Below are 27,342 nucleotides of genomic sequence, written 5' to 3'. Positions count from 1 at the left end.
CAGGATCAACCAGGAAGGATCGCCTCAGGCTCCAGCGATGTGTTTGGCAAAGGTTGTGAGCCTTTATTCCCTCCCTATCCTTCGCTCCCCACCCCCGGCGTAACTTTTCTTCTTGTTGCGATAGTCCGCGATTCTAGGTGGGTTGGGTGTGAACGCGTCTACGGGGCTCAGGCAGGATCACTTCGGCGAGGAGTCAGGGCTTCCAGCTCAGACCGCTGCAACATGCGCTGCTGATTCGCGACACGCTGTTCGAAACTATGCTGCAGATTTCATCAGAGCGCGACAAGAGCTAGGATCCCGGCCATGTACATGTCCTTCGTCATCGCGTTCCCAGCTGTCTGGAAACAACGAGATCTGCCTCGCCGCGTGCTCTTCGGCGACCGAAAAGGATAGCAACTCTCGACTATGTGAGCGCATTTCTCTACGCGCATCAAGAAGTTACCTGGTATTCTTGTGATCATTATGAGTAACTACAAAATGTTGAGATCGAAGAAAGGACGTCATCATGCTCGACTCGCCAGTGTAGCGCCCGGCACGGTCCCGAACTTTAGCTTCACACGATCCACAATTTCAGCCGCATCTTGATCTCGAACAAGCTCACCATGCCGATTCTTGGAAAGATCTGAGCCAGGATCGGCCATGTACAGTTTCGATACCTACCAATCCTGATCGTGGAACTCTTTGTCCATATCTGATCAACGCCAAACTAACACACAAGCGGCGATCATGCCGTCTGTTCAGAACATTTGCTTATCGGAATCTCATCGTGGTGGGTCATACTAAGATCGTGGCGCGAGCGCCTCTGTCATGTCCTGCGAAAGTTCTGTCGAAATTTTGCCAGCTGTTGCTTCCCAAGTTACAGTCTGGTGAAAAGCACACGGCATGGCGCTTCCGAATGCTTCACGACCCGTTTCCTGGTCGAATACTACAGCAGCATCGACAAGACCACCAAGTCCCGTCAACATCGAAAAGGACAATGACAAAAGTCGCCAGCCGTCGACCATAGCAGACTTCAATCCAGGCATCGACCCTGAGAAAGGCTTTCCACCGAATGCTGGCCAAGAAGCAACACCAAGCGCTCCTCATGCCTCATCGCAAGATCGTCCTTCCGCGCTGGAGTGGGACGGTTCAGACGATCCTCTGAACCCTCATAACTGGAGTGCAGCGCGAAAGTGGTATCAAACGTACACCATATCAGGCATCGCATTTGTAGGAACCTTCGCATCATCCGTCTTCACACCCGCCATCGAACAATCAGCATCAGAGCTCCACTCCACCCAGCTCATCGCAACCTTCGCATACTCCATATACGCCCTCGGGCTGGCCTTCGGCGGACCATTCGCCGCGCCTCTGAGCGAGACATTCGGACGACGACCCCTCATCTTCATCAGCCTGCCCATCTTCGCGCTCTTCATCCTCGGAACGGGTTTCGCGCAGAGTATGGCTAGTCTGGTGGTGCTGAGGTTTTGGGCTGGCTTCTTCGCTGCTCCCAGTCTGAGCATGGGATCAGGTACCTTGAGCGATATCTGGCCGCCTGAGAAGCGGTCTGGACCCATGTCGCTGTATGTCGCAACACCGTTCATGGGCCCAGCTTTAGGACCCATTCTAGGTGCTGCGGTGACACGGACACGTGGTTGGCGCTGGACGTCTTGGTTGATACTCTTCTTTACTATTGTGCTAGTCATTGCACCTGCACCGTTCTACAAGGAGTCGTATAAGCCCGTCCTCCTGCGTCAGCGCGCAAAGAAGCGAAATCTTCCTCTCCCGCGATCGCCGACTGAAGGCATGTCGTTGCCGAAGATTGTTAGTACATATGCGACCAAGACGCTTACTCGACCTATGCACATGCTCCTCACTGAGCCGATCGTGGCCACGTTCAATACGTACTCTGCTTTCAACTTCGGCTTACTATACGCCTTCTTCGCCGCTTTTCCATACGTCTTTGCGACAGAGTATGGCTTCGACAGTCTCTCCACAGGCTACACATTCCTGGGTTTGGGCGTTGGCGTTATCATTGCTACTATCTGTATCGTGTCTTTCAGTAAGCTTTACTACCTGCCTCGCGTACGCAAAGCGATTGCAGAGAAGATACCAGCACCAGCCTTCGCAACGTCGCGACTAGCACCTGAGAAGCGATTGCCTCTTGCATTCGCCGGCGGTCCTATTATTACTATTGGCCTCTTCCTCTTCGGATGGTCGGCCGCTTACCGCGTACATTGGATTGTACCGACCATCGCCGAAGCCTTCTTCGGAATGGGTAACATGCTCATTTTTATGGCGTGCATGATGTATATTACGGATACCTACGGACCATTGTACAGCGCCAGTGCCATGGCTTCGAACGCCATATTGCGATATGTACTTGGCGGAACCTTTCCTCTTTTCGCAGTCCAGATGTTTCGGCGGCTGGGTCCGCAGTGGGCGTGCACGTTGTTGGGTTGTTTGAGTATTCTGGGTGCGTGTATACCATTCGTGTTGGCGAGGTATGGCGAGACGTTGAGGAGTAGGAGTGGGTACAAGAGGAGCGGTTAGGCAGACGACATGCAGCGCAATACTTGAATATAACCTTGCATTTTCCTGGCAATTCAATCGAGAATCGATATGCGTTACATTCGCGCGATACCAAGACGTTCGCCGGACGGAAGCGTCCTAGGTTTGGTCTTTAAGTCTTGTCAGATCGTTTGGAACCATGGGACACTGTCTCGGTAGTTTCGGCGCAATGATGCCGCGAGACAAACTACGTACCCCGAGCGTAAGAACACATGTGTACCCGTACATCGATACTCAAAACAACCCCATATCATTCCAAAGCAACGATGTCTTCCTCAAACCCTCTCAATGCAGACTACGCATGGCCGCTGTACGATGATGAGCCCATCGAAGGAGCCTTCGCACTCGACACCGCCAATGGCATCGACGAGGCCGTCGCAACAAGCGTCACACGTCCCTGGCTCTTCGCCTTTAAGCCCACCACGTCTACACCAAACGGACGAAATATCCTTATTCTAGGTGGAGGAGGATACGTCGAGCTCATGGTGGGAAGAGAAGGTGTGCAGGTAGCGAGGTGGCTAGCAGGGCTAGGATTTTATGTCTTCGTGCTCATACATCGTTTTCCGAATAAAGAGACGGGCAGTCAGGCGCCAGTAGACGATGCCAGGCGGGCTCTTGAAATGTTTGACGAGAAGGGCTTTGCAAAAGGTCGTAAGGCTGTATGCGGTCTCTCATCTGGTGGTCATCTCGCTGCATCGCTACTCTCGACGTATCCTACCTGTTGGAGCAACCCGAATGCGGAAAGTGGTGTTCCATACCTCGAATTCGCTATTATTGGCTATGCGCCTATCTCGACGAATGCAAAAGGACGCCAGATCATTGCGAACAAGCCAGCGCTGGAGCCGCCAGAGAAACAGGCGCTTTACGATACGGTGCAGCCAGACGTACAGTTGGAGAGCAGAGTTCCGCCAACCTTCATAGTGTATGCTGGAAATGATCCGGTCGTGCCGGTGGTGAATGCATATAGGCTCGCTGAAGGCATCATGAAAGCTGGTGCCCCTGTAGAGCTTCACGTCTTCTCGGATGCACCGCATGGGTTCGCGCTGGATACGCCAGGCCTTCCGGTGAGCGATTGGCCGAGCATGTGTGAGAAGTGGATGAAACAGAATGGCTTTATAGACTAGCAGCAGGGATTTATGGTATAAGACTTATACCGAGAGCAAAGCTCATATACAAGCACAGCAAAGACAAAGAAACATGACCATTTACAATACATTCAACGGTGTTCAGTCCCCTGTATGCCCACATGGAAAGAATGAGTATATGAAAGATTTCCAACCCCGCCACGGAAGGGGCCTGGCAGCAGTGTAAGCTAGTCACAGAGGGCATCAGCCGTAGTGGAATTCGGAAGTTGTAAAGGCTTCGTCGTAGTCGTGGAATGCAGCGCAAATCTCATGATAGCCGTGCAACTGCGCCATCGCAAAGATGCTCCATACACTTGAAAAGCCTAGCGCTGTTGCGCTAGGCATCAATAGCAGTTTGACGCATTCCCGATGCCTTGCAGAAGCTGCGAGGAATAATGGAGTACACCCCTCAATTGTCGAAAGAGAAACGTCTACTCTGTTCCTAAGACGTTCCACCACTTCTGAATGGCCTTTGTATGCTGCAATGGCAAGTGGAGTAAAGCCATCGTTATCCTTTCGGTTAAAGAACACTGGCTGTTTCAACAGGAGCTCCACAGTGGATACATGCCCACTGCTTGCCGCGTGCCAGAGAGGGCTGCGTTCATTGAGGTCAACCCGATCGCAGAAGTAATTACTCTCCAACAGGTAGTTGATGACGTTTCCGTGTCCTCGCATGGCAGCTAGACCGATGGCATTGCAGAGATTGCCCTCCTCTAAGGCTGTAATATTGGGATATGTATCTCGATAGTTTCGGAAGAATTTGACGATGCGATCGTGCCCGAAGAAAACAGCCCACATCATTGGTGACCGACGCATGGTTCCCAAGCTGCTGTCATATCGGCTGTCTACGCTCGAGAAGGGTTCCGAAGCGGAGCTAGTCCTGCGAGAGTCGGTCTCCATCTTCCAGATAGTTGTACAAATCCTTAAATCTCCAGAGATGGCTGCTATATCCAACGGATATAAACCATTCATAGCTTGCGCGTTAGGAACGTGAGCTTCAATGAGTTGTTCCACACGCTTATGGTTTCTTCCACGACAAGCAAGATATAGACTCGTGCGTCCAAGACTATCGATGGTGTACATGTCGCCGGGAAGCCATTCTTTCAGGCTGTTGGCGTCATGTAGTATGTGTGATACAGACCTACCAAGGCAATCAGGAGCATTGCGTCGGGACAGTCTTGCAGCGACTCCAGGAATGCTAGCGAACGCGCAAGGCACGAAAAACTGCGAAGATTTCAAAGCACTCGGCACTTGCAGTGGCGTTCGGCTGAGAAGGTCGTCAGCTGCGGCCAGGAACTTTTCTCTGTATAGCAAGAAAGATTCAACGTCATCCCTCAGCAAATGAGGCTGATCGCGGAACAGCTTCGTCTGGAGCGCGTGGGTAAGACCAGGGTATTCAGCAGTGTCCCATGAGGTAGTCTTGTGACGCTCAATCTCCAATAAAACTTGATGCTCTGTCCATAGCCCGGATTTGGCAAATCTTGTATTCTTCAGGGCAGATTGAGCCAGAGAGACACCAAGTCCAGCTCCCGATTCGAGTGCGCAAGATTCAAGTTCGTCGGCAAAAGAGCGCAGATTGTTCACAAGCAACTGTACTTGCGGCATACTGTCTCTCGGATCTGAGTATCGCGTATCGTGTATGAATGGCGTAATCATTTGGGTGGCTATTGTGATAAGCTCTTCAATAGCCATGCTGACAACCTCGGCGACTGACAGAAGCAGTACACTACAGATAATTAGTTGCCTAAGAAACAACGTGAACGAGCTTGCATGACATACGCCTCTCGGGTCTTGAATGCTGTCACATCTGCTTGAGAAAGTCGGGTATCTGGTCCATGATAGGAGCCTCCACTAGAATCATCCCTGGAAGCCAATCGGCGTAATCCGAGAGCATGGTTCGAGGTGGACCCGACAGGAACAGCTCGTGGTTGTTTGTGTGAACCGGGCGGTCGCGGTTCTGAACACTGATGTCCCATTTTGTTACATCGATCGCATCTTTCCGGCCATGTGCGGCCCAGAGGGAGACACTACAAAGATTACGTCAGCGATAATGTGAAACTGCTTACCGATTGCTTACTTTCTGCTTGTCTGTGCGACACCTGCCACATTTTAGTGAGACGCGAGCCGCTGCAGGCATGACGCTGCGTATCCTTGGTCGAAAGAACACTGTATGAGCTCTTGCAAAATATTGGCCATTCTGTACGGTTTAAATGCGATCAAGTTTTCCTTGGGATCCAGATACATCGGTGTCAGTATGTGTGTCTCGCGTCCCTCTATGCACGTATCAACCAATCGAGTCCTATCGCATGGTCGCCAACCAATGGCGCATGTTGCGCGGATGCAGGTACTGTTCCCCGCGGTCGCCATGCATCGGCTAGTGGTACAGGAAGAAGTAGCGGTCGAAAGAACTTTGGTCAACGAATGGCGCATCGTTGCTGTTAGGTAGAGCTTCTCATATGGCGAGTTTAGAACTACCTCAAAAATAACGATATTCCCGCTGGCGCGGGCATCCAATTGCGCACCGTGGAACGACGCTACGCATCCGCGACCTGCGACGGGTAGCATGGAATTAAGAAATGTTCTGTCGCCTCACAACATGGTCATCCAATAGCGCACTGGAGCCTTCGCCTCTGAACAACTTCCGCCTCTGTCGCAACTTCGTGGATATAGCAAGTTCCGCATGCCGCAGAAATACGGCGCCTTATGCTGCACCTAAGACAAAATAGTCGAGATGAGGATACGCGAGTATCGACTCTGACGAACGTATAAATATTTGTCCCGATAGAAGGAAAAGTTCATTTCAGCTGTCTTGCGTCCACTTCGAGGACGTTTCATCAACAGCCTCTCACTTTCAGTCTCAACAGTGTGGTAAAATCCGAGTCTTACCTTTGAGCTGAATTCGTACGAGTTGTCCGCTCTGCGTTGTTACATCACATGTGCTGATGTATACAGTCGTTAAGCCTCGAAGCCAGGTATCCGGCGCCATGGACATCTCATTACGATCCGAGCCAATGTCGACGCAGCTTAGTTTCAATGTCATCGGAACATATCTAGCAGCTGTGACTGCGGTCATAGGAATCCTTGCTCTTGCGAATACTGTTCTACGCCAACGCCGGCGCACTGTGTCGACTGACGCATACGAACTTGATGCTACGCCGGTATAATCTGTGAGTGGTAGAGGAGAGACATGACGTCGAAGCCGACTAATGTCCCAGGCTTAGATGCTATTGTCAGCGGCAGTAATTGGGCGCAGCACGTGGTAGGATGCCCAAGCAACACGGACGCGGCGACGAAGAACTGTCGTCAAATTTCGGACGCACTGGTCGGAAAGGGGGCATCTAGCAGGCGATTTTTGTTACAATGTAATATTAGAGAATGTTTACACAGAGAGACTCATATGATCTTGCATCTTGAGACAAGGCCGGGTCTGCTGTATGCCTGCTTGAGATGACAGCCTGATGCGGATCAGGCTGAAACGGGTGAGTCGGCAAAGAAGCAGCAAGCCAGGTCAGTGGGTTCAAGCGACATACGTCACATGTAGTATGGAGTCGATGGTTGCGGTACTCGCGTGCATGACCAAATATCAAATGGGATATGATGTGGCTGTGAGGCGTGTGGCGAGTAAAAATGTTAAGGTGGCGGGAGGTGATCAGGTCTGGGCAGGAACCGACACCTAGCGCAGAAGCCGGGCAGGGTGACGTACCCACCTTTCGGTCGCGCCTGCCCGCGCCTAGAGGCAGCATCCCTCGCGCCTCGACTCCCGCCATGAGCCAACACGCAATATTGCTCCTTGATACTTCAGACGACCGCCGGAATAATGGTGCGCACAACAGAAAGACGACACCATGGAAGATCGAACTGACCATCGCAGGCGTCGCTTTTGCGGCAACTCGTAGCCGGCCCTCGCGCCAGGCATGCTGAAGCTGGCCTCGACCTGTGCTATGTGACCGACAACAGTACGGTCGCCCCAAGAAGGTTTCCAGTGTCTTCCCTCTGACAGCGTCTAGTAATCGCTACTTCGGGCCCTAGTGGCACCTACCCGCAGCGCGCCTATCGCAACCCGCTTGACTCGCTCGTAAAGTTTCTCGACTCGAAACACGGCGACGATTGGGCCATATGGGAGTTTCGCGCTGAAGGGACGGGCTACCCCGACTCGGAGGTCTACGGTCGCGTCTACCATTATCCCTTCCCCGATCACCACCCGCCGCCTTTCGCCCTGATACCGAACATCATGGCCAGCATGCGCAACTGGCTTCATGAGAAGGAGGGGCGGGTCGTCGTCGTACATTGCAAGGCCGGGAAAGGGCGATCGGGAACTGCTAGTTGCAGTTACCTCATCAGCGAGGAAGGCTGGCCGGTGCACAAGGCTCTGGATCGCTTCACCGAGCGGCGCATGCGACCCAACATGGGCAAAGGCGTCAGCATCCCCAGCCAACTCCGATGGATAGACTACGTGGATCGCTGGGCCAAGCACGGCAAGTTGTATGTCGAGCGGCAGGTCGAAATACTTGAGGTGCACTGCTGGGGTCTCAGAGACGGTGTCAAGATCCAGATCGAGGGCTTCGTCGAGGATGGCAAGCTCATCAAGAACTTCCACACCTTCACCCGCGACGAGAGGGAGATTGTGCGGGGCGAAGTCAAGACTACCGGCATGGCACAGGCAGTGCAGGAGGTCATGTACAAGAACGGCTTCGGCCCATCCAAGACGAGCGAAGGTCCCAAGAATGGCTCCACTTCCTCCCTCGAGCAGCAGCAGCAGACCAATGTCGATGGCGCCACGGCCGAGCCAAGATCATCGCGCGAGAGCCTACCCACAGGCACAGGCGACGTTGTTTTCCGACCTTCCAAGCGCGTAGTCCTGCCCACCAACGACATCAACATTGACGTCGAGCGTCGTAACAAAGCCGCCTTCGATCTGACCATGGTCACAGCTGTCGCACACGTGTGGTTCAACACATACTTCGAAGGAAACGGTCCTGAGCAGAACGGCAATGTCGACCAGTCGGGCATCTTTGAGATTGCATGGGAAGCCATGGACGGCATTAAAGGCTCATCCCGAAAAGGCACACAAGCTTTCGAGCGCATAGCCGTAGTCTGGCGCGCACTCTCTAGCGAAGAGGGCCGACCTGGTGTTGTCATTACAGAACCGAAGGAGGGTGAGCCAGTGCAACAAGCCGAGCCCGCAGATTGGAGGGGTACCAAGGGCGTGGAGCCGTCCGAAGACAAAGATCTAGGTGTCCGCACAGCGAGCCCACCCAACGAGAAGTCCGATATCAGCCGAGCGAACAGCGTCCGAAGCGAGAACAAGAAGGGTACCACCATTGTCGAAGCTCCCGGTCGGAGGGACAGCGGTGATAGTGACACCAAGCATGTCCGACCACATGGCCCGAATGGGGAAAGAGTCTTAATGGAGCCGAACGGTTCTGCTTCTCGAACAAGCACAGACGCGACAAGGAGTGGGCCGACAACAGCAATCTCAGACCCCACGCAACCAGATCGTCCTGACAATTCTAGTCATATTGCTAGCCACTCGCGATCCGCAGACCAGCCTACTGGGTCACACCAGAGCGGGGGCCACATTGGCGGAATTGCAGAGAGCTTCAAGTATCACGTCTCAGGAGCAGCTCATACCAACGATTTACCTGATGGAAAGCCTGAGAGTGAGATGAAGGATGCGAAGGAGCATGGCCTTGGGCACATGCATTTTGGCAAGAAAAAGACGAGTTCGTAGGTGCCTATACCCTTACAGCGACGGCAAAACTCGTGCATCACGTCGTTGTCTTCGGTAATGCGGGGCGTTATTTGGAGCTGCATGACAGAACCGGAAGCTTGCGGTTGGCGTCTGGTCAGCGTATCACATGTGCGCACGAATCGTGTTTTGCGCGTGCTGCATGGCGCTGTATGCATTGATGAGGCGTTGTACAGCGCGCTTCTTTCGTTATGAGAGAGTGTTTTGGGTTTGTAGGATTGAGGTTGATTTCGCTGTTTCTCAGATACACCACTTGCTTTCGATCCACTAGGGAACGACAGATACTTCTGATTAGAAATTCGTCAACACCAAGGCCCCTAATGTATGCGCGACTGTATATTCGTGCAGCATGGGATAAGTGAGGCGAGCTGGCCACGGGTACTCGGTAATGCGCTCGATACCTAGCCGATGCAGCTACTGCATTCCTTCCTGGTGAGGCAGGGCCACTCAGCGCGACACACGAACGACCATCACTGCAGCTCAGCAGCAGCCGATGGGAACACAACGTCAACTGGTGGGCCACTTTGGTAATATGCATGTGCGTAGAGAGCACAGTGCATCTTTGCGTTACCGGCAACGCAGGGAAGTGTGATGTAGAGACAGCCGCAGCGCCACCGAACCAGTCCGCAGGTATAAGAATCGTCACGCAGTCGACGGCCGAGTTCTGTGATCCGTATACATGCTCTCGAGAAAGAGAGGTGCAGATAAACCATGAAAGATTGATTGGGACCGGCGAAAGCGAGCGCGTCCACACTCCTGCAAGGCTGAAGGCATTGTCAGACGAGGCTGAGCTACGCTCTGCCTTGACATTGGTTACCTCCTCACCGGTCATCACGACATCGCCTTTTTACCAGCCTTTACATGCAGAGTAGCCTGCTCAGGCCAATACATCGACGAAACGTTGCTCCTACAGGAAGGTCGTGGCTAGGCAGCAGATTCGGCTGAAGAGGTTCATTAGGTATGTGCGGCCTCCACTCCACCACCACCACCACCCTGTACTGATATGGTGATAAGACGATCTAGTTGAGCACGCTGGCTCCCAACAAGTTCAGCCTTGTCGGAGTTCGCTATTCAGAGCTCGCCATTTGCCAGATCCAGGATTAGGTACTGCGGGGTAACCGAGGACGGTAATACAAGACTGCAGCCTAGTAGTGTGTTGTGTGGGCGAGAGATCTGATTAGAGAAAGGTGTGGGTCGGGAAAAGAGACAGAGTGAGGTTAGACTTCACCTTGCGGCTCTGTCGGTGGTTAAAAGGGTGTGAGACCTAGGTCCTCCTCTTGTCTCAGCCTTGAGACTGTTTCATCTGCAATTGCTACATCTCCTGAACGACTCGGACCCCAAGTTTACGTGTTACGACTTCTTCCTGGCCCTTGTCTCCCGCAGCATACTCAACAGTTAAGCAATAGGAGAGAGCCAGCCTCGCATCTTGGCAAGTCTACGACCCATGAACGGACCGGACAATTCGAAGACTTCTTCCACCAAACCTTCCTTACCTGCCAAAGCTAGCAAAAAGCTTTCCGACACCTCATCATCGTCACCTGTCATTGTTGCAACCCCTTCCGTGAAGTCCGATCCGGACGACATCTCGCTGCACGAGCCAAAGATGGATTCTTCACAAGAGACTGTCGAAGCCCATGTGACCGACACAGCTCAGACTACCGATGAGAAGCAGGCAGCCGTTTCCGTCGAGCATACTGAGGTGCCCAAGTCTGAGCTAGTCGATGCGAAGAAGAAGAGTGTCAGCAGGCGTGGGAAACACGCATCAAAGAAGTCAAGGCGTAAAGCAGAAGAGACGTCTACATCGGATGATAGTGGCTCTGAGAGCGACAGTGAGTCGGAAGAGAGTAGTGAGGACGAGAAGGCTAAGCGTAAGAAGAGGCGGAAGTTGGTCGCGAAACGAGCAGCAGCGAAGAAGAAGCAGCGGGCGAAGGCGAAGAGCAAGAAGAGCAAAAGTAGAAAGCATGATTCAACAAGCGAGGATGAGAGTTCGGCTGATACCTCCGACTCAAGTTCGGACTCAGATTCAGAGGCAGATGACAAGAAGAGCCGCCGGAAGGCCTTGCGAGCCAAAGCCAAAAAGAAGAAGAACAAGAAGCTAGACAGCTCTAGCGACGACAGTAGCTCTAACACTTCGAGCTCATCCGACAGCGAGTCGGATTCCGAGGACGAGAAATCGAGACGTAAACGCGCAAAGGGGAAAGCCAAGCGGAAGGCAAAGAAAGCGAAGAAGGCTGAATTATCTGAATTTTCGTCAATGACATCGTCTTCCGAGGATGATCTCCTTGTGCCGACCCCGCCGCTAGAGCCTCCGTTGCCAGGAGATACCCTTGACACACAAGTGACCAAAGTAAGTGGTCTGCTCAACAGTCTCAAGGCGCAACAAGCTTCTCTCAACGCTGCGGCTGCGGCTGCCGCCGTATCCACTACGAAGCTTGATAAGCCAGTCAAGAAGAACGCCCTCGAGTTCAAGCGCGTCGACCAGGTTTTCGACATGAAGATACGCGATTGGAAACTCGTCGAGAGTAACGCCGACCAAAAAGACGAGTTTGACTGCGTGTTCACCGTGCGCAGGAGACTCAACTGGGAAGGCAAGTATCAAGAGACACAACTGGATATCAAATCCAAGTTACTTCGCAACGCACTCCAAGAAGTTTTCAAGGACTGCAAGAGCATCAGCCTGGTGGAAGACATACCGCAGATTGACCCCCACACACTGTTCCACTACTACGACGAATTGAAGACCTACATCAAGAAGACGCTGAAGCCAAAGCTGAAGAAGGCAAAGAAGTCGAAAGAGCAGAAGCGTGTCAAACAGCAGATTGCATCATGCAAACTACTTCTGAGTTACATTGATGAGGATTACACTGCGACGCGCAAGGCTCTCCGGCCCATGCTCAAAGCGGGTACGATCACGTACGACCTCGTTTGGGCATTGTTCAAGCCGAACACGATCGCCTTCACTCCCACGTATCACAATAAGGATGATCCGCGATGCTTCAAGGTCGAGACTGCGTATGAGTATGAGAGCTGGATGACAGGAGTCAAGTCCTGGTATGTAGATGGCAAGTATCTTGAGTATGACGGCAAGTCTTTCGGCCTTGGAGACCATCAAATTACGATCCAGGCGTTCAAGGGGCACAAGAAGATTACTAGTCTCTCGGCTTATCCGTTGAAGTACCACAAGGATCCTGATGTGAGTTGTTGACCGGTTGATCGAGCGTGCATTAGCTAATGGTCTTGCAGAGCATCAAGAAGCAACTCGTCGACCGAGGCAAGAAGTTCGTCGCTCTCCAAGGCATGAACTACCGCCTCCAGAAGGGCATTGCGTACATGAAGCACAAGAACAACATCATCCGCTTTATCATCAATGGCCGCGTCATGGTCGATCCCGCCATCTTCCGCCGCATTAATCCCAACTATCCGCTCTCGTATCTCAAACAAGACGAGCTTGCACAGAATGAGGAAAACGATGATGACGATGACGATAGTGACGACTGCTGCTGTGGATCTGATGAGGGCGACGAAGACGAGGAGAAAGATAAGATGCGCATCGTCATGTGGAAGGACAAGAAGGGCAAGAAACACCCCATCCGCGTGCCACAGAGCGTCATCGACAAGGAAAAGGGCGACAGTCCCGACAAGCAGGTCGAGACCGACGAAGACGGGGCAGAGGACAAGCAACAATGCTTCACCGAAGAAGAGCTCCTCATAGCCTCTCCCGTCGTCCTCGGCTTCGCCTTCTCGGAAAAACTCTGGCTCGAATTCTCGCTCGCCGGCATCGACGACATCAGATGGAACGACGAAGCCTTCTCCAGCCTCGTCCTGCCCAGCCGCATCAAGCAGAACCTCAAAGGCCTCGTCTCTTCCCACCGCTTCAACGCCGCAAAGACCATCGACGACGTCATCCAAGGCAAAGGTAAAGGCCTCAACGTCGTTCTCCACGGCCCACCCGGTGTAGGCAAGACGCTGACCGGTGAATCCATCGCCGAGTACCTCAAATGTCCGCTCTACGCCGTCTCGGCAGGCGAACTAGGCACAAACAGCCGCTCACTCGAAACCGATCTAAACCGCATAATGGACATTACGCATTCCTGGGGCGCTATTCTCCTCCTCGACGAAGCAGACGTGTTTCTCGAAGCGCGCCAACCCCACGACATTCATCGCAACAGCCTCGTATCTGTGTTCCTGCGTCTGACAGAGTACTACCAAGGCATCCTCTTCCTCACAACAAACCGTGTAGAGACGTTTGACGAAGCGTTCCAGAGCAGGATTCACATGGGTATCCGCTACGACAACCTGGAAGCCAATGCGAGGAAGAAGATCTGGCAGCACCATATTGGCAAGGTGGAGCAGATGGGTCGTGACGCCGAGGCCGAGAAGAAGAAGGGCAAGGATAAAGACAGTGATGAGGAGGGTACTGCGAAGGAGGGGAAAGAGGACAAGGGAACGAAGGTGATGAAGCCGTTTACCGAGGTGGACTTTGATGAGTTGAGCAAGAGGAGTATGAATGGGAGACAGGTATGTTTTGTTGTTGTTGCGATATGCGTGGATGTCGGCTAACAATTTCTGCAGATCAAAAATACGGTCAAGACGTCGCAGTCGATTGCGCTTGCGGAGAAGTCGGTCTTTAGTATGGAGCATGTCAAGCGTGTGCTTGAGGTCGCGGAGGCTTTCGAGGATGATATGCGCGGTGGTGGGGGTTATCGTGATGCGAAGAGGATGTATACCTAAGGCGGTCTCTTTCACCGGACGGACTGAGGTTGCCTTTTTGAGATATCTTTCGCTTTCGCTAGGATGTGACGGATGCCGACAGGTCATTGAGCGGGTTGATCCTTTTGTTTATACGTCTCCTCTCAAGTATACTATTGCAACGTCGTTTAGTTCTTCGAGGTTCATGACAAGTGTGCAGGCTTCCTTCCAAAGTGACAGTACTCCTAGATGTGGAAGGCGCAGACGTCGCTGACAAATATCATGATGCTGTCATGAGCGTTCCTGGCCGGTAGATTTAGTACTGCCGGCGCTTCGGGAATAGCGCAAAAGCCGACGCTGGACGCCTTTGAATCTTCGACGTCAGCTAGGCATGCACTGCGACTAGTGGGACATGATATCAACAGCGAGATTTGTGTGTCTTTTCAAACAAAACATGTAGAGTTGTCGTCTCAGTGCATGTGTGGTGTTGTTTTGGAGCCTTCAGATCTGGAGATGACATGCCACCCATCTACACGCGCCTGCATCACCTGCTGTCATGGCTGGCTATCGCATCTACGCGCAGGATGATCCATAGCCTAAATTGACGTGAACTAGGCCAACTGACGTCGTCTCTAGTGGTGAGTTCTAGGCCCCGTCTCAATCGTGCCAAGCAGCAGTGGCTGGTATCAACTCCACAGCGTCCCCACGCAACCTCGGTGGCCTTTTCTGGGGCGCGTCAGCTCCAGCGCGGAAATACTTCAACCCTCACTTTTATTCCCGCCAACGTTGTGCCCACTGCTGCCGCTTGGATCCTCGCATTTGCCCGTCGCTGTCAAGCACTCGGACCAAGCTCACGCGCTGCCCGATCGCCGCACGCGCTGCACAATGGATGACGAAGGCACGCAGCCCTCGACGAGTCCGGATCCGTCCACCACCAGCGCGACAGGCACCCACGGCGATGCGCCACCCAAGAAGAAGCAAAAGCGCAACAAGCCGACGCTGAGCTGCGAGGAGTGTGTCGAGCGCAAGACCAAAGTGAGTGCAGCGCGCTGGCGCAATGGCTGCCCGAGACTGAACCGACGCAGTGTGACCGCACTCGTCCTCATTGCTTGGCCTGCATCAAGCGACAGTCAACATGCAAATACTCCGACATTGCCAACTTGATCGCGACTTCCACAGACAAGTAAGTTCCCATGGCATCCCTGGACTCGCATCTGCTGAGCCTTTGCACAGGGTTGGCGCCGGTCGCACTGCGGGACGCTCCAGAAAAACGAGCGCGAGGCCTTCGTTGCACCTTGGCAGTGACCCGCACCCACATGGCAACAAGCCCGTTCAGGTAATACACACCCCTTGTTCCTGTCATATCATTGCGAACCTCCTGCGAACGCATGTCGGCCCAACCCTTCGGGCGCCGGTGGCTGTTGGCGATTGTGGGGCTTTGAGGAACCGGCCGAACGTGTTGGGTCAAGACCTGACGAGTTTCGTGGCCGTCAAATATTCCGAGCCCATCTTTGGCATTACTTCATCATCAGTGAAAATGTCGTGAAAAGCATCGTTCTAGCGGTTCTCTGACTCGTTTGACAGGCCCACATCCAGGTACCACCAACGCCAGTCAGAGCACAATATCGTAGCGTGTCCTTGTCATCGTCAGGGTCCTCGCCATTCTTGTTATCAAACATACCCTACTCTAACCACACGCCCGCGCCATTCTTTGGTCTGGGTTCTGAGCATCCCTTTGCTAACTACTGGACGAGTCGCGGCGGTCTCGCCGAAGTTGTCGGCGTGTTGCCAGCTAAAGAGCAGGCAGACATTTTGGTAGACAAGTACTTTGATGCTGTCGACCCAGTATACCCCATGGTACATCGCAGGAACTTCTATGCCGATTACCAACGGTTCTGGTCGCTACCATTAGAGGAGAAACATGCAGCAGATCCCGTGCTGGTTGCTCTTCACTTTGTTGTGTACGCTATGGGTACGCAGTTCATCCGTACCACTGACAATGCTGAGCGAGCGAAGATTGCCGAGTTCTACATATCAGCTGCTCAGCAGGCATTGCGAATATCTTCGTACCTCAGTCGAGCTTCGGTCAGAACACTGCAGGCCATGGTTCTGATAGGATACTTTTTGATGAACGACAATCATGCCTCTGATGCATGGGCTTTTGGTGGAGTTCTAGTACGGCAAGCATACGCCATGGGATTACATCGCGACCCAGACATCATCGCGCCTCGGTGTTCACTGAGTGACAAACAGCAACGGCGGAAGCTCTGGCAAGCCATCTATTTTCAGGACACCTTTCTTACTGTTTTACTAAAACTCCCACCGACCAGTGTGTTCTCAGACATACAGCCAGAATCCCTGAGCGATGACCTTGATGAATACATCCCGAACGGTTCTTCAAATAACGGCACGACAGACCCCGTCATCAATCCTATGAGCATCAGCAACATCGCCTCGAACCATGATCTCTATCCTTCCTACGAGTTGTCAGATCGAAGATACATCCGCTCGATGTGGCACATGGCCAATCTTGTATCCCGCACTGTCTGCATCCCACGTTCGTTGGCAACGCCCTTGACAACCTCATTATCGCATAAGGCCGAGCTGGTGAACGAATACTTTGCGCTGCATAAGAGCTTCCCAGCAGATCTTACGGCATCTGACGAAGCCACTATACGTAGTATGGCAGAAACAAACCCACGCGGGTTACGACAGAACTTGTTCTTCCGAAGCAACTTCTGGCATTGCGTCATGGCCATACAGGCGGATGAGAACCCGGCCGAGGGTGTACCATGCGACGTCAAAGGCGCGCTGGACGCGGCTAGGATGGCGTTACAGTCTTTCTTCCATTTCTGGGAGTACCTTAGGATCGATGCCAGTGTGTGGTGGGTGTTCCAACACCGCGCGTTTGAGGAAGCCGTAGGTTGGAATCTTTGGGTATGATTACCAGGTTACTGACATGTCTCCTAGCTCCTCATGGCTCGAATCCTCGGCCAGCAAGCGCAACCACTTTCACCCAGTCACAACGGCTTGCCCCCCTCAGCAGACCCCTTGCTCAAGGAAGCGAAGGAAGATGCGCGGAAGTGTCTCGATATTTTGGATCTGGTCGGCATCGCACCGGAGATGCAGAAGACGAGGACGGAAGTGCTCAGGACTGCGTTCTCAGATATATTGTGGTAGTCGGTTGTAAATATAGGCTAGGTAGTTGCGGCGGCAGCGTCGATACACCTGATAATGTAATATAATTGGGAATTTGAGATCAATGCAAGAGAATATTGGGAAGGTCGCTCATGGTGAGGGACATGAGCGGGAAGAGGTCTCGGTGTGGGGCGATGCGGATTGACTATGTACATGCCTGGGCAGACAGAGCATCTGTTTCAGGAACAAAGGCCGTGATTATGGGTTCAAGTGCTTATGGTCGGTTGCTGCAGTTTCTGCCGCGGTCATCGTGTAGTCGGACCTTTGCCAGGCCAGCAGTTTGCTGGCCCGTTTCACGCGCCGTTGTGCGGAAGGACCCGTGACGTTTGTAAGCAAGATGTCAGCTATACAATCACGGCTCAGATGCATAGCTGAACGTAGCAGATCAAGCACCTTTGACTTGACTACCTCGGTTCGGGCTGATTATCGGAGTTGTACCTCGATATGCGGGATGATCGCGATAGCTCTGTGCTCAAGTAGTTAGCTAGACTCACGCGATATACATACAATCGTCGTTCAGCCCAGTCTTGAGGCTCACCACCACGGGTTCTTCCATCGCAATCACAGACAATGTGAAAGTTCGGAATCAGACATTCCCTTGATGCCCCGACCTCTCGGATCGACTAATCAATCGCGCTGGAGCGTTTTTCGACAGCAACTTTATTTACATGAACGGTGTTGATCGCCTATTCCGTGTTACCGATACAGCGGAAGACAAGGCTAGGTGATCGACGGTCAGCGTGGATCGTTACTGGGCATGGCACGAAAGCGGGATGGGGATGAAAGGGGAGATGAGATGGGCCAGGAGCGGTGAGCGGCGAAGGGGGTTACGGATGTGATCTAGATGATCTATATGATCCGCGCGGGCAGGCAGTGGAAGATATCGTGGAGGCTGGAATTGGTCAAAGTCGGGGTGAGCTCGTTCTGGCTTTTGCGCTAGCACCTGATGAGTCTCCTCGCGATGAATTTCGGTTGTCGGCTTTGAAAGTGAGGTGTTAGGTGCCGGTGGTTACCGGGCAGAAGTCTATCTAGACCGAGAGTGGATAGTCAGGTTGGATGCACAAATGTACATGTTTTAATGAACGTGCCGGTGTTTGAACATTGAACGTAGTACCAGCGCTGTTGGGTAGCATGGGGGCATAGATACGGAGACATGTGTATTGATGCAGAATTCTATTACTATGGGGTATCGTGCAGTGCTTCAAATGGAAACTTCTAATCAAAAACGCTCATGGACCTTTGCGGCCTTTCCAGTCGATTTGCTGTCGAGAGTGGAGTCGCTGGCCCCTCCAGGACTGCCTCTTCTTTCACGTTCTGTCTTATGTTGGCGACTCTTCTCTGATATTTGTCGCTTCTCACGTTCATCTAGAACGGTAGACGTAACGTAGCCAGACAGTCCCTGCTGCTGCTGCCATGCTTCCGATGGCTGGCTTCTGCCCAGTATTATCTCCTCGTCAGAGCTGGCGCTCTCTCTCCGTGCCCTGGAGGTAGTGATTGTGATCGACTTCTTTATCGAAGGCTTGAGCGTGCCCAGTTGGGTTCCCGACTGCAGCGGGCCGGAGTTCAGCGAAGGCTTACTCCAGGGTAAAGCTGAGGCCGAGCGAGTGATCTCGAGAGCCTGCTTCATGAGAGGCCTCAGTGTCGCGATAGAACCAGCTGTTATGCCCAATCCCACCTCTACTGTGCTCCAGATCGCAAAATCGGTTGTTCGGTAGAGGAAGTCGCCCTTGTATCCCTTCAATGAGGTCGTGTACGGGAGACGGATGATCGTTGCTGTCGAACCACTATCGATTTGTTAGAGACATTATTATGCGGCTCGCGAAACACTTACACTGCGGCAAGAGCAATGACGGAAGCGACTATGACTTTCATGCGTTTCTTCATGTGGAGATCCTTGACGATCAGGACCGGGAGAATCGCAAACATCCAGTCCGCAAACGCGTTGAGTCCAGAAACCACGAACGTGAAGTTCATGACTAGTGTCGCTGACAAGCAAGTGCCATGGTGATTAGGGTTCAGGTCCCACCAGAACGAGACCGGCTTGCACTGGAAGATGACGACCGATGTGTATGCGACTCCCACGATGGCAGAAACTACCATAATGAACCGGATGAGCCAGATGTGCATCTGCACGACGGTAATCCGCAGCAAGAAGAACCCGACGGCGATCTTGAGCATGCATGTCGATAATGTGTAGAATATTTCGCAGAAGAACCAGAAGTGAAGGGCCGTTTGCGCTTGTTCGTCGGTGAGTTTCTCGCGGCGAACACCTGTTCCGTGGAGAGCACCGCCGATTTGAGACACGAGATAGCCGGTGAAAAAGCAAAGTGTGACGACCATGCAGTAATCGTCAATGCCGAATCCCTTCACCATGAAGATCCTACATTCTTATCAGCGACGCGTCCAAAAACAATGAAGATAGCAAGTAGATCTCTTACCTGACATAGCAACGAAGGCCAACGGTGATATATGTTAAGATCAAGAAGGTGAGGGCTATAGCCAGCACCGAACCACTTCGGTCCTCCATACTCGGTGGTGTGTCGGGAGAATCGTCAAAATAAGGTTATGTAGGCGAGGGAGAGGATTGATGAGTCTGGAAAACCGCGATTCGAGTACGACCTTGCAGCATATTGTATTTCGACAAGTTCGGCCTCCCCCTCGTCGCTGATCGCGCGAACAGACGTCTCAACACTTTCTCCGAGCCGTGTGTCTCCTGGCATTGTGAACGCTAGAATACTGTTAGCAAGACCACCGACGCTGCTCTGGGTATCCTTGCGACGGTAGTCGACGCAGGATACTGTTCGAGCCAGGTTCATTGTGGGGCAGATCCATTATGGCGAGGCAGGAAGATCGGCAACGTGCTTCGCTAAGCGTTGCCACGCGAGAAAGGGGAGTGCGAGTCGTTTGCTCGGCCATACACGAGGCCACTTGATTGCCAAAAGCAAACGGATCTGTCTCTAGCCTTTCACTAAATCCCCGCCGACGAAAGCCTCATGATGCTTTTGTCAATTTTGTGGTTCCAATGGTGAGGCGTGCAGCGGGAGCTTGAGTCGGGAGGAGCATTTAGCGAGTCAAATGTGTGCACGGAATCATGCAAGCGTGGACGTCACCGCGTCGAGGTGCACAATCCCATGGCGAGGAAGGAACTCCGAAGACGCCCACTTTGCCTGAACGGGCGAAAGGAGAGAGGGCGATCATACTGGATGTCAAACTGCTTTTGGCTTGAAAGAGCAAAGGCCTTACAATATGTACAGGCATCGAAGTGCCGGTCTTGTGCGGGTCTCCAGGGTTCAGCAGCCGTTCCATAAGAGTCTGACAGCTCTCTGGCCGGCCTTGCCGCAACTTTGTGCGCGATTGCGCGTTCGTACGTGTGAGGTTTTCCTGAGGGTGCTATCCGGCGCCGTCCAAACCAGACGTTGAGAGCAAACTCTATGAGGACGGAGGATAGGGTAGGTAGCGCCCCCGTGCCGTGCCGAACCACCATCTTTGTGCCCTACGAACGTTCCCCGCTCCCCGATAGTGGCCTTCAGCTTGTAGGTGGTTTTCGTCCTCATGACTGCTGAACTCATTCCAAATTCCAGATATTGTCCTCATCATTGCTGATGGTGTGCGCAGGGCGAGTTGTACGCTCTCATTGGCTGGCTAACCCAAGCGAGTCGTGACAGCCAACGAAAAACGAAGAAAACTCATACCGTGGCACCTGGTGCTGACTTTTCTTCAACCCGACCTTGCCACATGGCTTACAAACGACTCGTAGGCTTTGCAGAATGGAATGCCTGATCTATGTCGCGAGCGTATGACATCCTAGCGTTCCTTGTCCGTTTTCGAAAAAACAAGAAGGCCGGATCAGTTCACGGCTTCTGCACTAAGCCAATACGGCCGAAGTGAGACCGTTCCTGGGAGATGTACTAGATAGACTACTCAGATGCTGTAAAGACTGCTTTTGTCATAAGCAATGTTGATGACTTTGCTTTCTTGCTCGAGGTTCGCGTCGAAACTATGGTGTCTCGCCGTTCAATCCTGTTGGACCATCTGGAGATGGTGGCGCCACAATCGATACCGGGACGGCAATTCCGTCAACGTTGGCAAATGCGGAGAACTAGGGGCCTTAGCCAAGGTGCCTGGATTTGGCATGCGGAAATGGCAACGCAAAGGGTGTTAGAGCTTCCGTCGGCGCTACTCCGGCGCAGGGCTGCTCCTTGTGAGTTTCACCAGTTGAGGTGGCCCACATGACTAAAATCCCGATAGCGGGACTGACCCAACAGGGCAACGACAGCCACACACTTGGGCTAGACTCCGCGACAATGTTTACTTGTCAAAAGTTGGCAGCCAAACATACCCCAACTTCCTAGCCGACTTCCGGAGGCTGCTCATATCCGACCACTGCCGAGGTGCTTGTTCGAGAAGAAATTGATGAGCGCGCTCACATCTTGTCCTACTCACCGCGAGCAGACACCAAGCTTACGTCGTCCCAGGCGGGACGAAAGCTCCGTTTGAATGCGCTGTCAGCCAGACGCATTGACAACGGTTGTCTTGTGAATCCACTTTCCAAGAGAGTCGGAAGAATCTGACCGATGTCGTAGGAGTAATGAAAGAGCTGGGTATGGTGTGCCTGATAGAAGATATGACAGCTGCCATGATAGCTGCCATGATAGCTGCCATGATAGCTGCCATGGCAAGAGCGGGGTGAAGGCTGCTCAAGGTTCCGTAGGGATGTTTCGGGCTCACGAAACATCAGATCGACGAAGATGAATGAGCAGCCGCGACCGAGTCATTCGTTGCTCCATGGCTGCGGCAAGGCCAGCGATAAACTGATCGTCGTGGACGACGGCATCAAGACCGTTCATCAATGAATGTAAAGACTGACTATCTTCAGGAGCCGTGCGACGAGTACTAGAAGTCAAAGATGGTCGTAGAAGAAGACTGATGGAAGATGGTGCCGGAGAAGTATAGCCATAGCCAGCGATCCGTTCTGTACAACGCGAGGCAGAACAGAAGAAGCTTGAGCCGAGCACTTGGTACTTGGAACTTACTGCGACGAGCGCACGCGAAAAGATGCGCATTGAAATGACACATTGCAGCGAGAGGGAGTCTCATCGCGTCGGATGCTAGGAGTGTCGGACTGCTCACCCGGTAACCTGGTTCTTTCTTGCCGCCGCACATTGCTTTTGTTCGACGCTTGTATTGACCTACTACGACTGCGGACTAAAAACCGGGCTCCCGGTGGGCTTTTGGTTGTGAGAAGCACGGCAAAGGGCGGGCACCTGCTTGTATAAGTCAAGCTCTCTTTGCGCCGAGCAAACACCGGGTAAATGCCCCACATGAAACCTCCATCTGGGGCCCCGTGATCAAGTGCAATATATTTGAGCAAATAGCAATCTCCTAAATAGATTGTCGAAGGTTCTCTGCATGTTCTTCCGGACCGTTTTGCGCTGTCAAGATCTTGCGGCGAGGGTTCGAAACAAATGCGACCTTGACAATAGGGCCGAGGCAGAGCTTGCGGCCAATGGCAGCAACAGCCGCCAGGTCCATTGACGATGTTTACTAAATGCAGGCTCCAAGACATTGCGGCTCTTATATCCTGTAATATGTTGAAATTGATACATGCATGCAGTCCATTAGTACAAGAACAGCCCGCGGCTTCATCTCGCTGTCAAAGCAGCTATAAAGAGACTCACGGTTCGCACCTCTCCAAGCCCTGCAAGTCCTTCCTTTCAAGTTCACGCCTAGTCAATCGTTATACCATGGCTCCTTACACCCTTATCGCGGCGACCCTTCTAGGTCTTGCTGCTGCCCAAACGCCAGGCAACACCCCAGAAGTGCACCCCAAGCTCACCACCTGGAAGTGCACCAAAGCGGGAGGATGCAAAGAGCAGAGCACCGCTATTGTCACCGACTCAGCTTCCCATAATATCCATCAAAAGGGTAACTCAACACTCGGCTGCGGAAACTGGGGTAGTGCAGCCGATCCGGTTGCGTGCCCTGATGAGGAAACATGTGCGAAGAACTGCATCATGGAAGGCATCGAAGACTATTCCACAATGGGTGTCTACACTACCGGAGGCGAGCTTCGTCTGGACATGTTCAACCCCAGTGGCGGCCAAGCTAGCCCTAGGGTCTACCTCTTGGCCGAGGACGAGGAGAACTACGAGATGCTTCAACTGACCGGTAACGAGCTGGCTTTCGACGTCGACGTATCGAAGCTGCCATGCGGCATGAACGGCGCCCTTTACCTCAGCGAGATGGAGGCTGATGGTGGACGTTCTCAACTGAACCCAGGTGGTGCCGCCTATGGCACGGGATACTGTGATGCTCAGTGCTTCGTCACACCGTGGATCAACGGTGTAGTAAGTACAAGCTGTCTTCTCTCTAAGTACTCATGCTTACTCGTTCCAGGGAAACGTCAAGGGTCAGGGTGTTTGCTGCAACGAAATGGATATCTGGGAGGCAAACGCTCGCTCCAACCAGATCGCGCCTCACACCTGCAGCACGGATGGCCTCTTTGGCTGCACAGGCGATGAGTGCGGCAAAGCTGGATTGTGCGACAAGAACGGATGCGGAGACAACCCCTACAAGCACCGAAGCTCTCCCGACTACTACGGTACTGGCCTCAAAGTCGACACCACGAAGCCATTCACCGTCATCACCCAGTTCCCTGCCAAGGACGGCGTCCTCCAGGCCATTGTCCGCAAGTACGTCCAGGATGGCGTCGTTATTGAGAACGCCAGGAAGGAGATCATTATGGACCAGGAGTTCTGCAGTGCTCAAGCTGGCGCTGAGATGTACAGCAAGCTTGGTGGCCACAAGGGCATGGGTGATGCTCTGGCCCGCGGTATGGTTCTCGCGCTGAGCATCTGGTGGGATGAGAGCGGTGCCATGCAGTGGCTTGACGGCTCAGAGTCCGGATCCGGTCCATGCAATGCGACTGAAGGCTTCCCTAAGGCGATCCAACAGATTGAGAAGGCACCTACAGTCACCTTCAGCCAGATCAAGTGGGGTGAGATTGGATCCACATTCGCTGGTTCAAACTCCACCATGCGCCGTTGGAATGCGTAGGTAGTGAGTTCTCAAGTTAGCTGTAAATATAAAAATGAGCTCTTTTGTTGAGTAAAGAGTCCACAATCGTGTTGACATGTGATGGCGATGAATTATTGTGCGTTTGTCAAAGTCGCGAGGATGTGTTGGCGGGCGCGCGATTGTGTGACCTAGATCTGCCGAAATCGTCATCAAGATCGGCATCGTATGATCAGGCGTGAAGATGGTGACTGTGAGATCTACCAGTGCGCGTGTTGGGGTCCGGACACGCGTGCGCGCATGACGTGTGATGATTGACAAACTTCCCAGACGCGGGGCGTGCGGCCAATACGGAAGGCACTAGACCCCTTTCGTCATTACTACATCAACATTCGACACGCACACGCTTCTGGCCATGAATCTTTGCAATAACAACGAGTATTGCACCCTTCGGCTGTAGAGCTGTATGTCTCTTCGCGTACTCACAAAGATTGTCGTGCGCACAAACTCACCGTTTGGTCGGCTTGCTGATGAGAGCTCACAAGTCGACTCTCGCAAACCGTGTATCTACCTAGGTATGCTGTATAGGGTATTGACTTAGCGATGGGTTGATGATAATACTACTATAGGTTGCGTTTCATTTTAAGCGATGAAGCAAGATGTGTGAGACCAAGCAAGCGCCCCTACGTATCTATTTAACAATAAGCAAGCGTCCACATACGACCCGTTGCCACCGTCATCCAGAGTTCATCTACACATCGAAAGCAAGCTCTTCCACGAAAGCTCTTAAACCATGTCGGCCACCGATAGACCTGACTCCTGCAAACAATTGGAATTGGACGCCGAATCAACAAAGTCAGGGTCAACGATTGCATCTACCAAGTCTCTTCTTCGATCTCTGCTTCCTCCTAAGCAGTCAAAAGATACTCGTGAGACGAGAAAGACGGAATCACCAACCGACACTGCGCAAGGTGAATTGAACAGGGCCGAAGCTTTAGTCTTCTGCGCGATACACAAGTAGGAAGGTACTCAACTGATCTCAAATTCCGTACGACCACTTCACGACTCGTCTGGCCGCATCGAGGCCTTGTAATGCACGAAACGCTGTGCAACACATAGTATAAATTATAACATATCTTATCCGCAACGCTACGACCTGAATTCCCAGTGTTGAAACACGACACATACTCGATGAGCTATCTCCTGATCTTTTCCGACATGGTTCTGCTCACTCTGCTCACCTTGGCATATCACGCAGAGGTCTCTTCGGCTTTTTCCGCACTATGGGACCTTCGCAATATGCTGAGTCTCAATCCGGAATTTAGATCTAGACGCACCAACACCATCCTGATTGCAAACACTAAGCGTTTGCACACGAGACTTGATAATTCTTTTCCAAGCATGCTCTTCTCCTGGCCTATCATTGACTACAGACGCTTAGCTTGTAAGAGACCCCGCTACTTCATGGCGTGATGATCATGGCCATATTCACTGGGGGCCCCTCGCGTTCCAGGCATTTCTCGCACACCGTTTGCGACGCGCGAGGTACGTGCCTTAGGCTGCAGTATTGCATCCAGTTTACATCAGGTATTTCCGTGAGACTCAATGCAGTACTAAATACATTAGCCCTGTTGCTTTCTTCCTCACTGTCTCCAGTATTCTATACCGTACGAAAGAACGCAAGTTCATTTGTTGTTCAATATCAAACACAGCATGGACCTTGTTGAAGAAAGTACTCAGTAAGTTGTTTTGAAGGTGTTTAGGCTATCGTCGCCGGCAGCGCGCGTGATCACGATCACTGTTGCCGTCTAATGGTCCATCGTAGCCCTTTGCGTTGAGCATAGCATTGGGCGTAATCAAGTCTTCTAGAGCCGATGATAACAAGCTCACTTTCTCAGGCTGTCAGCGTCTCCTGCCAGCGCGAGCGATATGGCTGAAGATGACCAAGTCATTATACCGGACATCGGCTTCTCGGGCGAAGAAAGGGGGGATGATGTGTTCTTCTTTGACGCTGCTGGGGAAGACACGATGTTTCGCAGCGGTAAGAAGCGATTCAAAAAGGACGGAGTGAAGATAGGAACGATCAAGACTGCACGGGGCAAAAAGATCACGAGCGCCAGTGGCCCACTCTCTCACCTGAGCACCGCCACCGAGAGCCCAAGTGAGTCTAGTAAGATACAGTCATACTGATTAGTACTTATACTTCTCAGGCAGCTATCAATCCCCTTCTTCCCAAACGCTCCATCCCTCAGTCGCGCCAACCAGTAACCGAGCGGAATCTCCATTGTTTGAACCTGAAGACGGAGAAGGTTCTGACCACGCCTTTCCTGCCCAAGAAAGTACATTTCTCAATCGCCTGAGAACCCAAGGCCCATACAACTATCGCGTCATGGACGGACTCAAGCGCGCCAAAGCCACCAAGGCGGAGGTCGAGAACAACATCTCCGTACTCATGCCTCAGGACAAGAAGACCAGCACCCGCCCCAGCGTCGAAGAGGACCCCGATAACATCCTCATCAAGACCCTCCGCCAAGATCAAAAGCTCCTCTGGAGCGAAATCGCCAGCCACCTCAACAAAGAGCGCCTCTCCAAAGGCGAACCGGCAACCTTCACCGACGCCGCAGTCTACAGCCGCTTCGTCCGCAACGCGCCCCGCATTGCCACCTCCGTCGGCGAGATCGGCTTCGACCCAAAGGACTACATGCACCTGCGCAACCCAAACCAGTACTCCAACGCCGAAGGAACAGGTGTTCTTAGCAAGGCGGGCAAGAAGCGCATCAAGGACTTCAACAACGCGACGGAGCTCAAGGACAACTTGCGCCATGCCGTTCCCTCAGAGGTACACGAGAATGATCTGGAGACGCCGCAGATGACGGAGCAGCTTATGGATGCGGTGGCGAAGTGTGAGCGCAACTTTTGGAAGTATGTCGCGGATGAGTTGGAGAGGGCGACTGCGAAGATGTATGATGCAGAGAAGCTTTCTGAGCGCTATCATGCTATTTGAGGTGGATGGGAAGT

At 52.7% G+C, this 27,342-nt stretch overlaps 8 protein-coding genes across 8 annotated transcripts; 7 read left to right on the top strand and 1 right to left on the bottom strand.

The window, feature by feature from the left end:
- Positions 1-882: 882 nt before the first annotated feature.
- J4E86_004380 (uncharacterized protein) lies at positions 883-2,532 on the top strand (the record flags this gene model as incomplete). The annotated part of the gene is made up of 1 exon (XM_051444922.1): positions 883-2,532. One exon carries the CDS (start codon positions 883-885, stop codon positions 2,530-2,532), a length of 1,650 nt encoding a protein of 549 aa, XP_051304547.1.
- Positions 2,533-2,816: 284 nt separating this feature from the next.
- Positions 2,817-3,674, top strand: J4E86_004379 (uncharacterized protein; the record flags this gene model as incomplete). Its single annotated transcript, XM_051444921.1, has 1 exon — positions 2,817-3,674. One exon carries the CDS (start codon positions 2,817-2,819, stop codon positions 3,672-3,674), a length of 858 nt encoding a protein of 285 aa, XP_051304546.1.
- Positions 3,675-7,491: 3,817 nt separating this feature from the next.
- J4E86_004378 (uncharacterized protein) lies at positions 7,492-9,405 on the top strand (the record flags this gene model as incomplete). The annotated part of the gene is made up of 3 exons (XM_051444920.1): positions 7,492-7,494; positions 7,546-7,630; positions 7,682-9,405. The coding sequence occupies 3 exons, from the start codon at positions 7,492-7,494 to the stop codon at positions 9,403-9,405; spliced, it is 1,812 nt and encodes a 603-aa protein (XP_051304545.1).
- A 1,462-nt stretch (positions 9,406-10,867) lies between these two features.
- J4E86_004377 (uncharacterized protein) lies at positions 10,868-14,154 on the top strand (the record flags this gene model as incomplete). The annotated part of the gene is made up of 3 exons (XM_051444919.1): positions 10,868-12,616; positions 12,667-13,941; positions 13,996-14,154. 3 exons carry the CDS (start codon positions 10,868-10,870, stop codon positions 14,152-14,154), a joined length of 3,183 nt encoding a protein of 1,060 aa, XP_051304544.1.
- Positions 14,155-14,997: 843 nt separating this feature from the next.
- On the top strand, positions 14,998-17,292 carry J4E86_004376 (uncharacterized protein; the record flags this gene model as incomplete). Its single annotated transcript, XM_051444918.1, has 5 exons — positions 14,998-15,147; positions 15,198-15,295; positions 15,346-15,448; positions 15,697-17,031; positions 17,083-17,292. The coding sequence occupies 5 exons, from the start codon at positions 14,998-15,000 to the stop codon at positions 17,290-17,292; spliced, it is 1,896 nt and encodes a 631-aa protein (XP_051304543.1).
- A 1,237-nt stretch (positions 17,293-18,529) lies between these two features.
- Positions 18,530-19,837, bottom strand: J4E86_004375 (uncharacterized protein; the record flags this gene model as incomplete). Its single annotated transcript, XM_051444917.1, has 3 exons — positions 18,530-19,094; positions 19,142-19,690; positions 19,749-19,837. The coding sequence occupies 3 exons, from the start codon at positions 19,835-19,837 to the stop codon at positions 18,530-18,532; spliced, it is 1,203 nt and encodes a 400-aa protein (XP_051304542.1).
- Positions 19,838-23,054: 3,217 nt separating this feature from the next.
- On the top strand, positions 23,055-24,366 carry J4E86_004374 (uncharacterized protein; the record flags this gene model as incomplete). Its single annotated transcript, XM_051444916.1, has 2 exons — positions 23,055-23,657; positions 23,707-24,366. 2 exons carry the CDS (start codon positions 23,055-23,057, stop codon positions 24,364-24,366), a joined length of 1,263 nt encoding a protein of 420 aa, XP_051304541.1.
- A 1,887-nt stretch (positions 24,367-26,253) lies between these two features.
- On the top strand, positions 26,254-27,328 carry J4E86_004373 (uncharacterized protein; the record flags this gene model as incomplete). Its single annotated transcript, XM_051444915.1, has 2 exons — positions 26,254-26,485; positions 26,694-27,328. The coding sequence occupies 2 exons, from the start codon at positions 26,254-26,256 to the stop codon at positions 27,326-27,328; spliced, it is 867 nt and encodes a 288-aa protein (XP_051304540.1).
- Positions 27,329-27,342: the final 14 nt, after the last annotated feature.

The sequence above is a fragment of the Alternaria arbusti genome (genome assembly GCF_024043155.1).
Source record: "Alternaria arbusti strain BMP 1465 chromosome Unknown scaffold_4, whole genome shotgun sequence".
Classification (NCBI taxonomy): Eukaryota; Fungi; Ascomycota; class Dothideomycetes; order Pleosporales; family Pleosporaceae; genus Alternaria; species Alternaria arbusti.
The sequence above is the reverse complement of the archived record's forward strand: the minus strand, read 5'-3'. Positions and strand labels throughout refer to the sequence as shown.